At 42.2% G+C, this 12,998-nt stretch overlaps 1 protein-coding gene across 5 annotated transcripts in view; it reads right to left on the bottom strand.

Moving 5' to 3' along the window:
* The window catches only part of cdh22 (cadherin 22), a 736,258-nt gene that overhangs the window by 663,457 nt on the left and 59,803 nt on the right, over window positions 1-12,998 (bottom strand). For all 5 annotated transcript variants that reach the window (XM_078555429.1, XM_078555426.1, XM_078555424.1 and 2 more), the window contains exon 2: window positions 10,448-10,742. In XM_078555429.1, coding sequence (XP_078411555.1) covers window positions 10,448-10,742 — 295 coding nt within the window. The remainder of the gene's footprint in view (window positions 1-10,447; window positions 10,743-12,998) is intronic.

Below are 12,998 nucleotides of genomic sequence, written 5' to 3'. Positions count from 1 at the left end.
TGCCTGCACCACACTCTCGGGTAGTATGTTCCAGATCTGAACCATATACTTTATACAAAAAAATTCATGTCACCATTGCTTCTTTAGCCAATCATCTTAAATTGATGTCCTCTGCTTCTTGATCCTTCTGTCAATGGGGACAGTTTTTCCTTATCTACTCTGTCCAGACCCCTCATGATCTTGACTGCCTCTATCACACTTCTTCCTAACCTTCTCTTCTCCAAGGAAAATAGTCCAACCACAATCAAAATTCCTCATCCCTGGAACCATTCTTGTGAATCTTTTCTGCATTCTCTCTAATGCCTTCACATCTTTCTTAACGTGTGGCGTCCACCTTTCCTAATGTCTCTGTCTTTGGCTTGGTGTCAATTTTTTTTCTGATTACACTCTTGTGAAGCACCTCTGGATGTTTTACTACATTAAGGGTGCTTTAAAAATGTAAGTTGTTGTTGTTTGGCACTCATGACACTCTATTTTCAGTATATATATTGAAAGAAGCAGATACTCTGGGGTACAAAATTGAATGCCATTTTATTTTGCTCTAAAATGCAATTTTATATTTAATTGAACAGATTTAGTCTGCTTGAACAGTGTGGGCTAAAATTTACACTTGGTTCAATTATGAAATAGGAAAGGTTAGAAATTAGGGTAAAGTATAATCCTCTTCCCGCCTCCACTGGCATTTTACCAACTGCCGCGGGGCTCGGCACCACATGAGAGGACTGCCAGTTGGACTCCGTGGGGATCCTCCTTTCCGGGTACTCTTTGGACCCCACCCCAACTGAATTGACTGCTCCCGTGGCAACAGTGCCACCTGCCCTCACTGAACACTCCTCGTTTTCCAGGGCTTGCCTATCCAGCCCCAGCACCCCCTTTTACCTAACTTTGAGGGCACCGGCCACCGATGCACCCTCAGCCCGCAGGCACAGCCCCAGCAGTGACCACAACTAATGGTGGTGCTGCTGAGGCTGTTTAGCTGCTGGGCAGATTGGCAGCTCCAGGCAGCTGGTGCCCATCCTTAGTTGGGGTTGCCCCCCACCCCCCCCCGCAACCCCCGCAACCCCCAACCCACCCACCACTATTTGCAGCCCTGGTGTTGGGACCCCTGCCACCTCCATTAAATCCAGTCCTTAGATTGGATGGGATGTCCAGGTCATCAGTGGAAAGGTTTGGTTGACTTGACATGGAATTTGAAGGTAGTGGGGGACTGTCAAGTCCCTCTTTTGTCAAGGAACTCTTAACTCCCCACAACTGTGGAACTCAGGAGAGAATTATGGCAATGAAGTACCGAACTATCCGGATTGGGCCCAACTTCATACTCCCTTACCCCACAACCTATGCAGTTGTTGGTCTGATTCTGAAATGCCTTGCAGCTGTTTTGTGCATGCTGGTATGGGGGGTGGGGGGGAGGGTTATAGCTGGATCATGAATAATAGCTCTCAGCTGCACTGAACCATGGCAGACTGTTAACATGTATACACATGTTCTGTGAGGCCTGTAGCATATTGTCTCCCTCTGCCATGTAATGTGAAAGATATATACCTAAAGTGATAAGGCATGCAAAATTTGTATTCAATAAAAAAATGAATAGGAGAATTCTGTGTTTTCTGAATCTAATTATAAAATTCATTTTTAAACAGAAGACCATTCTTCTTAATTAATTTTGATCTTTCAGCTCTATTAATTGCACTCCATAGAGGGGATCTGAAGCCAGGTTCTTGCATTGGTTATCTGTGTGCCAGATGTGTTTGTTTTATGGATGATTTCATTACAGCTGTTCTAATCTGGGTTATGTTCTTTTAATTATTCCTCAGAGGAAAACAGCCCAGTGAAATTCTTTCAATCTGCTTGGGCTTGACAACAAGAGTTCACCTCAAATAGAAAGTAATACTCTCAGGGGCAGGAAACATCTGGTTAACTTTGTGAATATCAATTATACCCACAGGGTTTGACCTAACACTGTTGCTACATCTCTTTACAAAGCGGAGGTGAAAAGCACAACAATTGAAGTCGTCAACAATGACATTAGTCCTCCAGGCAACCTAGAAGATGTAAACAACATTTTCAGGTCAGTGATTATTGCTGAATATAATACCCAGGGTAGCAAATTCACTTCTAATTCACTACCTGGGACACACTGATCCTCTAGTGCTGCAGAACTGCGCATACGTGGACTGTCAAACACATTTGACAAAGCATCACACAGGAGGCTTATTAAGAAGGTTGAAATCCATAGAATTAAAGGGAAAGTCATAGTATGGATTTGAAATTAGCTCAGTGTCAAGAAATAAATAATGGTCACAGAAGGATATTCTTCAGATTAGGAGATGGTTTGCAGTGGTGTTCTCCAAGAGTCAGTTTTATGTCCGTTACTCTTTCCAATTTTTATGAATGACCTAGACTTGGGTGTAGGAAGCAGCACTGTAAAGTGTTCAGATAATGCAAAACTTGGCAAAGTAGTAGATAATGAATATGTTTGATTATGTCTTTCTGGCATCTGTTCTCTGTGTGATTAGTTAAGTCTGGATGTGGTTATATAGAAAGAGAGACTGAACTGAGGCAAGCTGCTGTTTGCACGAGAGCAGACATTTGAAAGCATTGGATACAACTCCTGTTCACACATATAACCTGGAGTGTATCAGCTCTGCGTATCTCTGAGGTATAAAACACAAACTTTTATCACAAATTTGTTCCTAAGTGCGCAGAGATCACAGAGCCTCTTCTAAAGCTACTGCACAAAGATGCACAATGAGAATGGCCAATTGCACAGCAAACAGCATTTGACCCATAAAAAGGTAAAGGTAGCATCTCTGCCACTCTTCGCACATTTCAACCCACATGTGGAAATGCATGTTATAACAAATGTGTCAGGAAATACAATAGGAGCTGTACTCCTAGCATTAAAGGAAGCAAATGACCAATTGCTTATTCATCACACCCATCATCAAAAACTGAACACAAATATTCCAGTGGAGAGCGGAAGCACTAGCCTGCATCTACACTTGTGAACATTGGCACATGCATCTCTATGGTAAAAGGTTCACTCTCTGCACTGATTACCAAGCACTGTCTACAATGTTAGCTACGTCAGGATCTGGTCACCGACCTCTACACATGTACAGATGGTCAGATCATTTTCATCAGTACAAATTTGAGGTTGAGTATCTTGCAGGTTCACACAACCAAGTTGATCACGCAGAGCCACAACCTTAAATTCGTAGATCTCAAAGATTATTTCTGTACTTAGAAAAACTGACACTCTGAACTCTAAGAAATAACTCAATGTACATATGTTTGTTTTTCAAATGGTTTAATTTAAAATGGTTTAGTTTTGCAAAGGGAAAAAGATGCACTGTTCAATAGTTTGGTGTTAGATTATATGCGTTTGGTATCTGTTCTGTGTGTGTGATTATTTAAGATTAGTTAAGCCTGAGTGTAGTTACTTAGAAAGAGAGACTAAACTGATGCAAGCTGCTATAAGCATGGCAGCATACATTTTAAAGCATTGAATAACACTCCTGTTTGCACAAATGACCTGAAATATATCTCTTCATATCTCTGAGGCATTAAAAACAAGTGATCAGGGTAGATTCAGGAATGTAGATAGGATGTTGAAATTGGCAGAAGCACGGCAGATTAAGTTCAATATGGAGAAGTGTGAGTTGATGCACTATGAGAGGAATAACATGGAAATAAGGTAACCTATAAATGGCATGATTTTGAAAGGTATAGATGAACAAAGTGACTTTACTATCCATCCTTAAAGGTAGAAAGACAAGTTGCTAAGATGGTTAAGGAAGCATTTGGGTTATTTGGTTTTATAAACACGGGTATACAATATAAAAGCAAAGTGATTAAGCTGGAATTTTATAAATCACTGGTTAGGTCTCAGCAGAAATATTTTGGATAATTCTGAGCATCACACCTCAGGGAAGATGTATGGCCATAGAAAGGGAAAAGAGAAGGTTTACAAGGATGTTATCAGGGATGAGGAGAGGTTGGAAAAATTAGGATTGTTCTCCTCAGAACAAACAAGATTAAAGGTGACTTAACTGAGATTTTCAAGATAATGAGAGATTTGAAAGGGTAAATAGAGAAAAATGATTCCCTCTGTTGAGTTATTCAAGTTAGAGATTTAAAATAATTGACAAAATATCTAGAGGGGGGATGAGAACCAAATCATTTTCTCTCAGAGTTGTTGGGATCTGGAATGCTCCGTATGAAAAGGTGATGGAAGCTGATTCCAAGAATAATTTTAAAAGGATGTTTGAGTTATTTGAGCATGGGGAACTTACAGGCTTACGGCCAAACAACAGGATTGTGGAACCAAACAGGACCCCTCTTTCAAACAGTCAGCACTGGCAGAATGAGTCGAATGGCAGCCTTCTATGCTGTAATTTTCCAATATTCTATGATATCTGATCTGCATCTTAACTCCATTTTTCCTGCCATAGCTCCATATTTGATATTCTTACCCTACAAAAGCTAGTCAATCTTGGTCTTGAAAACTTCAATTGACTCCCAGAATCTACAGACTTTTGGGGGCGAGAACCTAGATTTCTGCCATCCTTTGTGTGAAAAACTGATTTTGCTTCTGATTCTGCTTCTGCCTTGCTCTAATTTTAAGATTATGTTCCGTTGTTCTGAATTCCATCGCCAGAGTAAATAGTTTCTCTGGATCTAACCTATCAAGTACTTTTAAACATCTTGGTCAAATCACTTTTCAAATCTTCTGTACTCAAAGTAGTACACAAGTCACATTTATGCAAAGGTAATATACTGCAAGTGCTGGCGATTTTTATGCAACCTGTCTTCATAATTTAATCCTGTAAACCCTGGTGTCATTCTGGTTAATCTGCAGTCTACTCTCTCCAAATGTAACATATCTTTTCTGAGGAAGATTGACAAAAACGAATGGGTGGAAACCACCAAGGCTGTAGGGTGTACAGTAGAAGTTGCCAGTGTTCCGGGTGCGTGCCAATGGCTCTTACTGCTCACAAACTCTGAGTTAGTTAGTATCAAAGTTCCTGAAGTTGCTGCCACCTTTGGAGCATGAAGGCTTCAAGCCTCATTTAATAAAGCTGCTAGGCAAATACATTAAAATCAACTCAAGCGTCAACACTGTTTTGTATCATTCTATTTGATTCCACTTCCAGAATCTGTCACATGCTGTTACATTTCGCTTACTTGGCTTTACCTTGTGATTGTTAACAATATGCTTCCAATCTTCTGAGTTGAAGTTAAATAGGTTAAATAAAGTGCACACATTCAATTATTGTGGTATGACTGAGTATCAATGAGATGATAATGATTAAGTTGTTAACTCCCAGTTACCATTACTCTAATGTGCACAAGCTCTTGCCACTTCTTACCCACAACCATTGACAATCATTTAGAGATTTCTCATTTGAAATGATTGGTGCAAGAATTATTTCGCAACAGAATTGTTTTGTTGCCAACTATAACTCACACAGGATAACGGCAACAGTGATAATGTGATTAAGTCAAAACCTGTGGAAAAGGCACTGGGATGTGATGGCCCCTGGCCCTGATTATTTCATTTCTGTGCCATTGAGCCACACTGTGCGGGAAGCGCTAATTTGTAAAACTTGTTTGCTCGCTCACATAGTCAAATATATATATATATTTCAAGGCAACTAGAGCTTTAAAGAAAGATGAAATTATGTAAATCCCGCTGGAATAATCGCAACATGTATGTTCAAGTTACCGGCCCAGATTTTGCTGTGGTAACGATGGCGAAACATCACTGTTCACCATCATTACTCCACTGAAACTGAGAGAGAATTCGGGAGTCTGGTCATGCGCAGAATGATATGGAAATTGAGAAGTTGCTCTCAGTGAGACCAGACTGTTCCATAAAGTGCGCTGTAGAGCTTCCAACAGACTGCAGTCTCCATTGCAGTCATGAATTGATGGAAAACTTCCACTTCTACGCATTTAGTCTCACTGTGCAAACCCTTGAAAACCCTTGTCGAATGAGGTGTAACTGGGTCTCAATGTTGTAATATCTTCATAACTACTGCTAAACACCCTCACTGGCTCTGAAAATTTAATCTTATATTAGTGGAGTATCAAATTTATTCATATTTATCAAAAGATTCCACATATTTTTCAAAAGATTTTGCTTATTTTTTTAAAAGTCTGTATCTTTATTTTAGCTTCTATCATTATAAAATCATGCACTTATTTTGCTATCCAAAAATTTAAGTTAAAAGCGAAGGCAGGTACGTGTTTTAAATTTCCTCGTTTGCGGAGTGTGAATACTTCAACTTGGTCGGCTGCCTCTCTGTTTACTGACATCACTGCTGCTGCACACCAAGATGTCCCCTTGGCTTTGTGCTAGAATTAAATTGCCAGAGAATAAAACTACTCCATAGAATTCACTAGAATATTATGAGGAGTTTTCTTCAAGGTCAGCAACAAATATCCTTGCTTGGCCACTGAACACAAAATCCGAACCATTAACATGGATCAAGAGTTCAAACATGATGAGCTGATTTATATAAGGTGCTGGATTCTCCCACCCCTCCAGCTAAAGAGTCAGGTGGGGAAGCCCACAATTGAGAACCCTGGCTGCCTCGCAGCCATTTAATGGCCAATTGGCCAGTTGTCCCCCTAGGGACAGAATGTCCCATCTCAGAGAGTTGCTGGGTAGAATGTTGGAGAGATGCATGCAGCATTGGATCAGGATGTGGGTAAGTGCATGGGGGTCTCGTTGGGTGCCAAACTGGCAGGCCTCAGCAAGGGGCTGGGGGTTTGGGGCTTGAAAGGCCATTGAGGGAGGGGAGCCAGAGGTGGGGTCAAACCTTGGGCACCTCTCTGATAGGCGCACGAGGTCCCTTAGGGAAGGCCCTCCACTCACCACCAGCCCACACGGGGAATCCTGTCAGGCTGGTTGCTTGGCTCACTTTAATGCCCACTTAAGGACTTCAGCTGGCCCACTCACAGGTGGGCCACCCAATGCCACCCCCACCTCTGGTTAGTAGATGGGCAGGCCAAGCGCTGGGTTTAACGAGCCTTCAAACCTATTGGTGGGGGAACGTAAAATCCAGTCCGATATTTCCAATACATGTTGGAGTTTTGTGTCACCTGCAATCTTTGAAATTATGCTCAGTGGACCCAAGTCCAGGTCATTAATTGTTGTGAATTACACTGAGGAAAGGTTACATGTGGGCTCACAGCAGGCAGCCATAATTGAACTAACTTTATTTACACCTCCCCAACAGAGCGAGCAGCAGAGAGGGCAATATGACAAAATGCTCACACACCTGAGGCATAGTGCATGGACTCAACATTTGCTATAGCTATCGACCAAAACAAGATTTACCTCAACTTCAAAGAAATCAGCATGTATTCGTTCCCATGGCTTTCTTGTGCTTGACCACGGAATGAAAGGAACCTTGGTTGGATCATTTCTCATTCTGAGACAGACTTCACAACTTTTCACTGACTCTTCAATATGTCTAACTACCTTTGGACACCAAAAATAGCTCCTTGCTACTGCTTTCATGCAGATGATCCCTTTGTACTCTTGATGAAGTTCGTCCAATTATCTTTCTCTAAATCTTGGTGGAATAATGACTCTTAAACCTGATAGGAGGCAGCGTTGATCTACACTCATTTCATTTCTATGTAGGAAATAGTTGTGTAATTTCTCATCATCACACTCTTAAGGCCAGCCATTTGTGTTGTATTTGAGCACTTTACGGAGCATCACATCTCTACTGAAGAGTTTCTTCACTAATTTCTCTGTCTGGCACTGGAATGTCATTTGTGTAAGTTAAGTTATTCATGGATAGCTCAGTAAGTAGGAATGAATCAGTCTTCAAGGGAAATCTTGAAAGAACATCCACATTTGCATGATCAGCTGACTTGCAATATTTAATGTCATACTGATGGGTCATCAAAACCAATGCTCATCTCTGAAGCCATTCTACCGCTAGGAATGCCACTTCCTTCTGTGAACCAAATATGATCATAAGGGCTTGGTGGTTAGTTAACAAAGTGACCTTCCTAATGTACAAGTATTTGTGGAATTTAGTATTACCATATATGATCACTAATGCCTCTTTCTCAACTTGTGAGTACTATTGCTTTGATTTTGTTGAAGTGCTCAAGCATATGCTTACAAGTTTCACCACACTGCCTTCCATTATGTGAGATAACACCACTCTTAACCCCTGTGGTGAGGCATTGCACACTAAAACCAATATTCTCTTGGGATCATAGCGGGTCAAAACAGTATCACTAGTCTTCACTTCTTCAGATGTTTTCTGACACTCCACAGACAACTCTCAATCTATTCCATCTTTGGGTAGTTGATACAGTGGAACAAATGTATTAGCTCGGTCAGGATTCAACTTAGAGTAATACACAATGATCCCTATGAATGTTCTAAGTTCTCCTTTGTTCTCTGATCTCTTTGCTTTCAAAATTCCCTCATCCTTCTCCTGCATTGAGTGGATGCCTTCACCATCTATTTGGTGACCCAGGTATGTTATACTTGACCCCATGAAGCAACACTTGTGCTTTGTAGCTTTGATGCCATACTCCTGAGGTCAATCTGGGACTTTGTTCAACCTTACAATATGCTCTTTCTCTTACTGCTAATTAGAATGTCACACACCTTTCATCCCACTGATCCCACTTAAACCATGATGCTCTGGAACACTGCAGGAGCAGTAGACACCCCAAAAAGTAGCTTTTAGTTCTGGTACAACCCTTTGTGTATATGAATGGTAAACAGTTCCTTGCTCTTATCAGTTAACATGACATCAATAAGCATTACTTTCATTAAACCACTCAATCAAGTCAGTCAAAAATAAATCTACTGATAGAGCATGCACAGCCCTTTGGGATAAAGAATTTCAAAGATTGAGTGAAGAAATTTTACCTAATCTCAGTGCTAAATGATCAGCGCTTTATCCTGAGAATGTGCCTCCATGTTCTCAATTCCCCAGCCCGGGCAAACAACCTCTCTTTGCCCCAAGTCCCTCAATCCCTTTGGCTATCAATGTCAGATTTAAAATGTACAATTGGTAAATCAACAAATGGGAAGAGAGTTGTATTAATTTTATTCATTATATTAATCAGGGTTTTTATTAATGGTGGCCATGTTGTAATCAGGAGCTCGGCCAATCCCATCTTTTTAGCTGAGATGAATAAAACAAAAATGAAAGGCGGCAGATAAGTTCCAGCCTTTAAGAGGATGAACATTGCCTTTTAAATGAGTTATCGGTAAATGGCAACATTCTAGGCTGGTTTTTCAACTCAGAATCGGGACCCCAACCCCTGTGTAATTTCACCTGAAACTATTTTGAAATGCAAATTCCCTAATTGGACAGGAGGCGAATTTGGCACCCAATTCACAGCAGCGATGTCTCCAGGAGGTGGGAGAGATAGAGCGGTAAAGCAGACGGCAGCCTTCATTAGGCTTGCTGCTGCCTTTGCAAAGAGAGCAGGCATCACGTCGGGCTACCAGCAGTTTAAACACTCAAGAAAGTTGTCTACAGCTAATTGAGAGGTGATGTGATTGACCTGGTACAAGATGTCCCAGGTCCCAACATTTTCTCACCTTATATAAAAGAACTTTCACTTCCCCCAGCACTGAATTAACATGTACCAGACTGTTCGGGTTCACCGAATTCCCGATTGAAAATTCCCTTCTCGCTCCCCCGGCCCGTTAACCAACTCCTCAAAGAGCCTTACAGGCCGTTAACTTGGGGCGAACTGCTCCTTGTTTCTCCCTCCCGCTCTTCCTTAGAAAATTAGAGCGTCTGCCAGAGTCGTCGGGATCCAAAGATGTCTTCCGGTAATGCAAATTTTAAATCACACCCGCACCCATTCCCAACCCCGCTAGTAATTGAAAATCTGGCCCTATGGGTCTAAATTTTCTGTTTTAGCATTTTGGCATGATTCGACCAAATCAGAACCCAGCAACAGACGGTAGATGCCCTAGAACTTGTTGATTTCTACAACTCAGTCAACTTTATAAGTTGTTGAAGATCAAACCAACAGAAAGAAAGGATGTGCATGTAATTCAGCCATAATATCAGTCTAAACAAAAGTCAGCCACTTTGTACTACACACTGCAATGAAAACGTAAACTTCACTGAAAACCAATCATTCTTCCAGTTTGTTCGGTTCTGAAAATATTTTGCTCCAATAAAACTTTACATTAAGGTGGTTGACCTAAGTTTTCTCCAAAGTTTTGGTAAATATTTTTCCTTTTATCTAAAACAAACATGTATACTTTTGAAGTGATAGTCCATGACCAAAATAAGATTGATAGGTTCCAATTGCGTAGCAAAAATGAAATGCATGCTTTTGCATTTGGGGTCTTTGCAAATGCCAATGGCATTATGGTTCAATTTCAAGAGCAATCAATGCAGAAATGACATATGCAAAACAGCTTGTCGCTCCTTACCTACAGGTGACAATTCAGGCACACTGCCAACGTATGGTCCATCAAGAAACTTGGGCTCACTGTCATTAATATCCTGGACTTTGATAATAAATTCCGATTCGGGCTCCAGAGGTCTATCGGTCAGTCTGTCCCGTGCCTGAGCACGAAGCGTGTAGTAGGTTTTCTCTTCACGATCCAATCGCTCTGTAGCATGGATATCCCCAGTGATCTCATCAATAATGAAAACTGTGCCAGCACCCTCCCCTGATATGGTGTATTTTATGGAGCCATCTCCCTTGTCCGAGTCTGAGTGAATCTAGAAAAGAGAAAGAAGCAATTGTTGATAACCTGATTAGTTAGTCATTTGAGAGCTGTTTGTGACTAGATTAACCCCAATTGCAGCAAAGGGAGAACTCAATTCAGGCAATACTGAGAGGCTTCAGCTTGAAAAAGCTTTCACATGTAAGATCAGTAGGCTTTTGTTGGGTAAAGATACCAAGGGATATAAAGCAAAGGCATGAAAATGGAACCGAGGTACTAATCAGCTGTGATTTAATTGAATTGTTACCTCAAGGAGTAGTTGAGGTGACAAGCATAGATGTGGGGAAGCTGGTTAAGCAGCAGAGGGACAATGGAATAAAAAGATATACTAATGGGATTAGAGGGGTGAGAGGTGGCTCGAATGGAATATAGACCAGTTGGCCTTATGCCCTGTTTCTCTACAGTAGCCTCTACGTCCATCTGTGTAACAGCCCTGAGGAGCTACTCTTCTTCCGCATGTTCTGAAGCTAGCATATGGGTATCAAAGGATACATGATATCACAAGGTAACAGTGACAGTTCTGTTGCCTGGAGACAGACAGCAGAGATGAGTCTAGCTTCATTGTAGATATGCATTTACAGGATGTTGCTGAGTTCTACCAGTGTGTAGTCTAGCTGTGTCTGGAGATGCGGTGACCTTTTTCATCAGAGTACCTTCTGAGTATGATGAGAGGAAATTTCCTCTCTTCATTGCAAAGAGCAGACATTTAAACTATTATTTTCTTCTTCTACGGTTGTGTTCATTAAGTATAGGATGTAGCCTTTCTCATTCTTACATGAGGGAATTCTGCCGTATATTGATGCGCTGGCAAGGTGTGTTGTCCGTAATGGCTGACCAGGAATCGCTCCCTCTCTTACCGCCTGCTATGGATGTATTGGAAGGGTTAGCAGATTGATTATCAATCCACCTGGCCAGATCATGAATGCTCTTCCCATTGTCAATAAGTGCTGGGGCAGAGTCTACTGGTCGGCATGCATGGGCGGGCCCTGCTTGCCGACATGTAAAATGACGCGCGGTGGCGTCGGGGGTGCATCCCTACGTCACCACACGTCATTCCAATCTTCAGTTCGGTGGGCGCGCACTGGAGCCGGCTGCACGCCTCCCGAACTGTCAAAGGCCTGTTAAGGCTATTAATCACCTAATTGAAGTAGTTGTCAGGGCTGCCCGACCAAGCTTAAGGTTGGTGGGCAGGCCAAGAGTCCAGGCAGCCTTCGCATTTTTCATGAAACCTCATCCACGGGCGGGATGAGGTCTCATGAGCAGTTTATAACTTTAATAAAATTTTTTATTAAAATTCATTGACATGTCCCAGCTCATGTGACACTGCCACATGAGAGGACATGTCTGAATAATTTAAAAAATGTTTTTTTCAAGTTTTCATAGTCAAATTATTCTCCCTGAGGCACGGAGCTGGCTTAGGGAGATTCTAAGAGTGCAGGCCCCAACTCTCCCTCCTCCCCACCACCCGCACAGGTAGCGCTGAGCGCTTCTGGGTGTGCGTCATGCTGGGTGGGACTTAATTGGCCCACGTAAAATGGTGGCACACAGCCGATCGCGGGCGGCGATTGGCTGCATGCCCGCCCGTGCTCCCAACCAGCCCACCCAATAGGGAGAAAATTCTCCCTCTGGAGTGGAGCTTGAACCAGAGACAGGAGCATCACTCACTGAGCCACAAGACCTCCTAAATATTCTTTCATCAATGTGCTAACAATTTCCTTAAAGCCAATGCACAGGGGAATCTTTCTCCCTCTCTGGCTGTACTCAGTACTCCTCAGATATTTGAAAGGAGCAAGTTTTGGGAATGAGGTAAGTCCAGAGCAGCAAATTCTTCCAAATGATGTGCTGACTGGATTACATAGGATATATGGCAAGGAAACATCCCTTTCCCACCCTGATTACACGTGGCAAGATTGCATACCAAGAAGCCAGGGTCCTCTTGAATAACCAGTTTGGCCTGGATTCAGGGCCCGAAAATGCTCTGGCTGCTAAAATTATAAAATGTATTTATATTTCACAGTGGTCGGGGGAGCAGGTGTGCTCTTCTGGGCCCCAGCAGGAAATATTTGGCCTCCCTTGTCCTTGACTTGCCCCACCCTCTCCATCTGCAAGCCCCATCATTTTGAAAATGAGCGGGGGAACTGTGGAGGCTTCATTTTAAAAAAGGAGCAGGGGGAGTGTGGAGACTTCATTTTAAATAAAGCAAGCGGGGAGAGTGTGGAGGCATCATTTAATAAAAAGAGCTGGGTGAGCA

Source organism: Cetorhinus maximus, chromosome 13 (assembly GCF_964194155.1).
Source record: "Cetorhinus maximus chromosome 13, sCetMax3.hap1.1, whole genome shotgun sequence".
NCBI classification, from domain to species: domain Eukaryota; kingdom Metazoa; phylum Chordata; class Chondrichthyes; order Lamniformes; family Cetorhinidae; genus Cetorhinus; species Cetorhinus maximus.
Note: the sequence above shows the minus strand (reverse complement) of the source record. Positions and strands in the feature narration are given on the sequence as shown.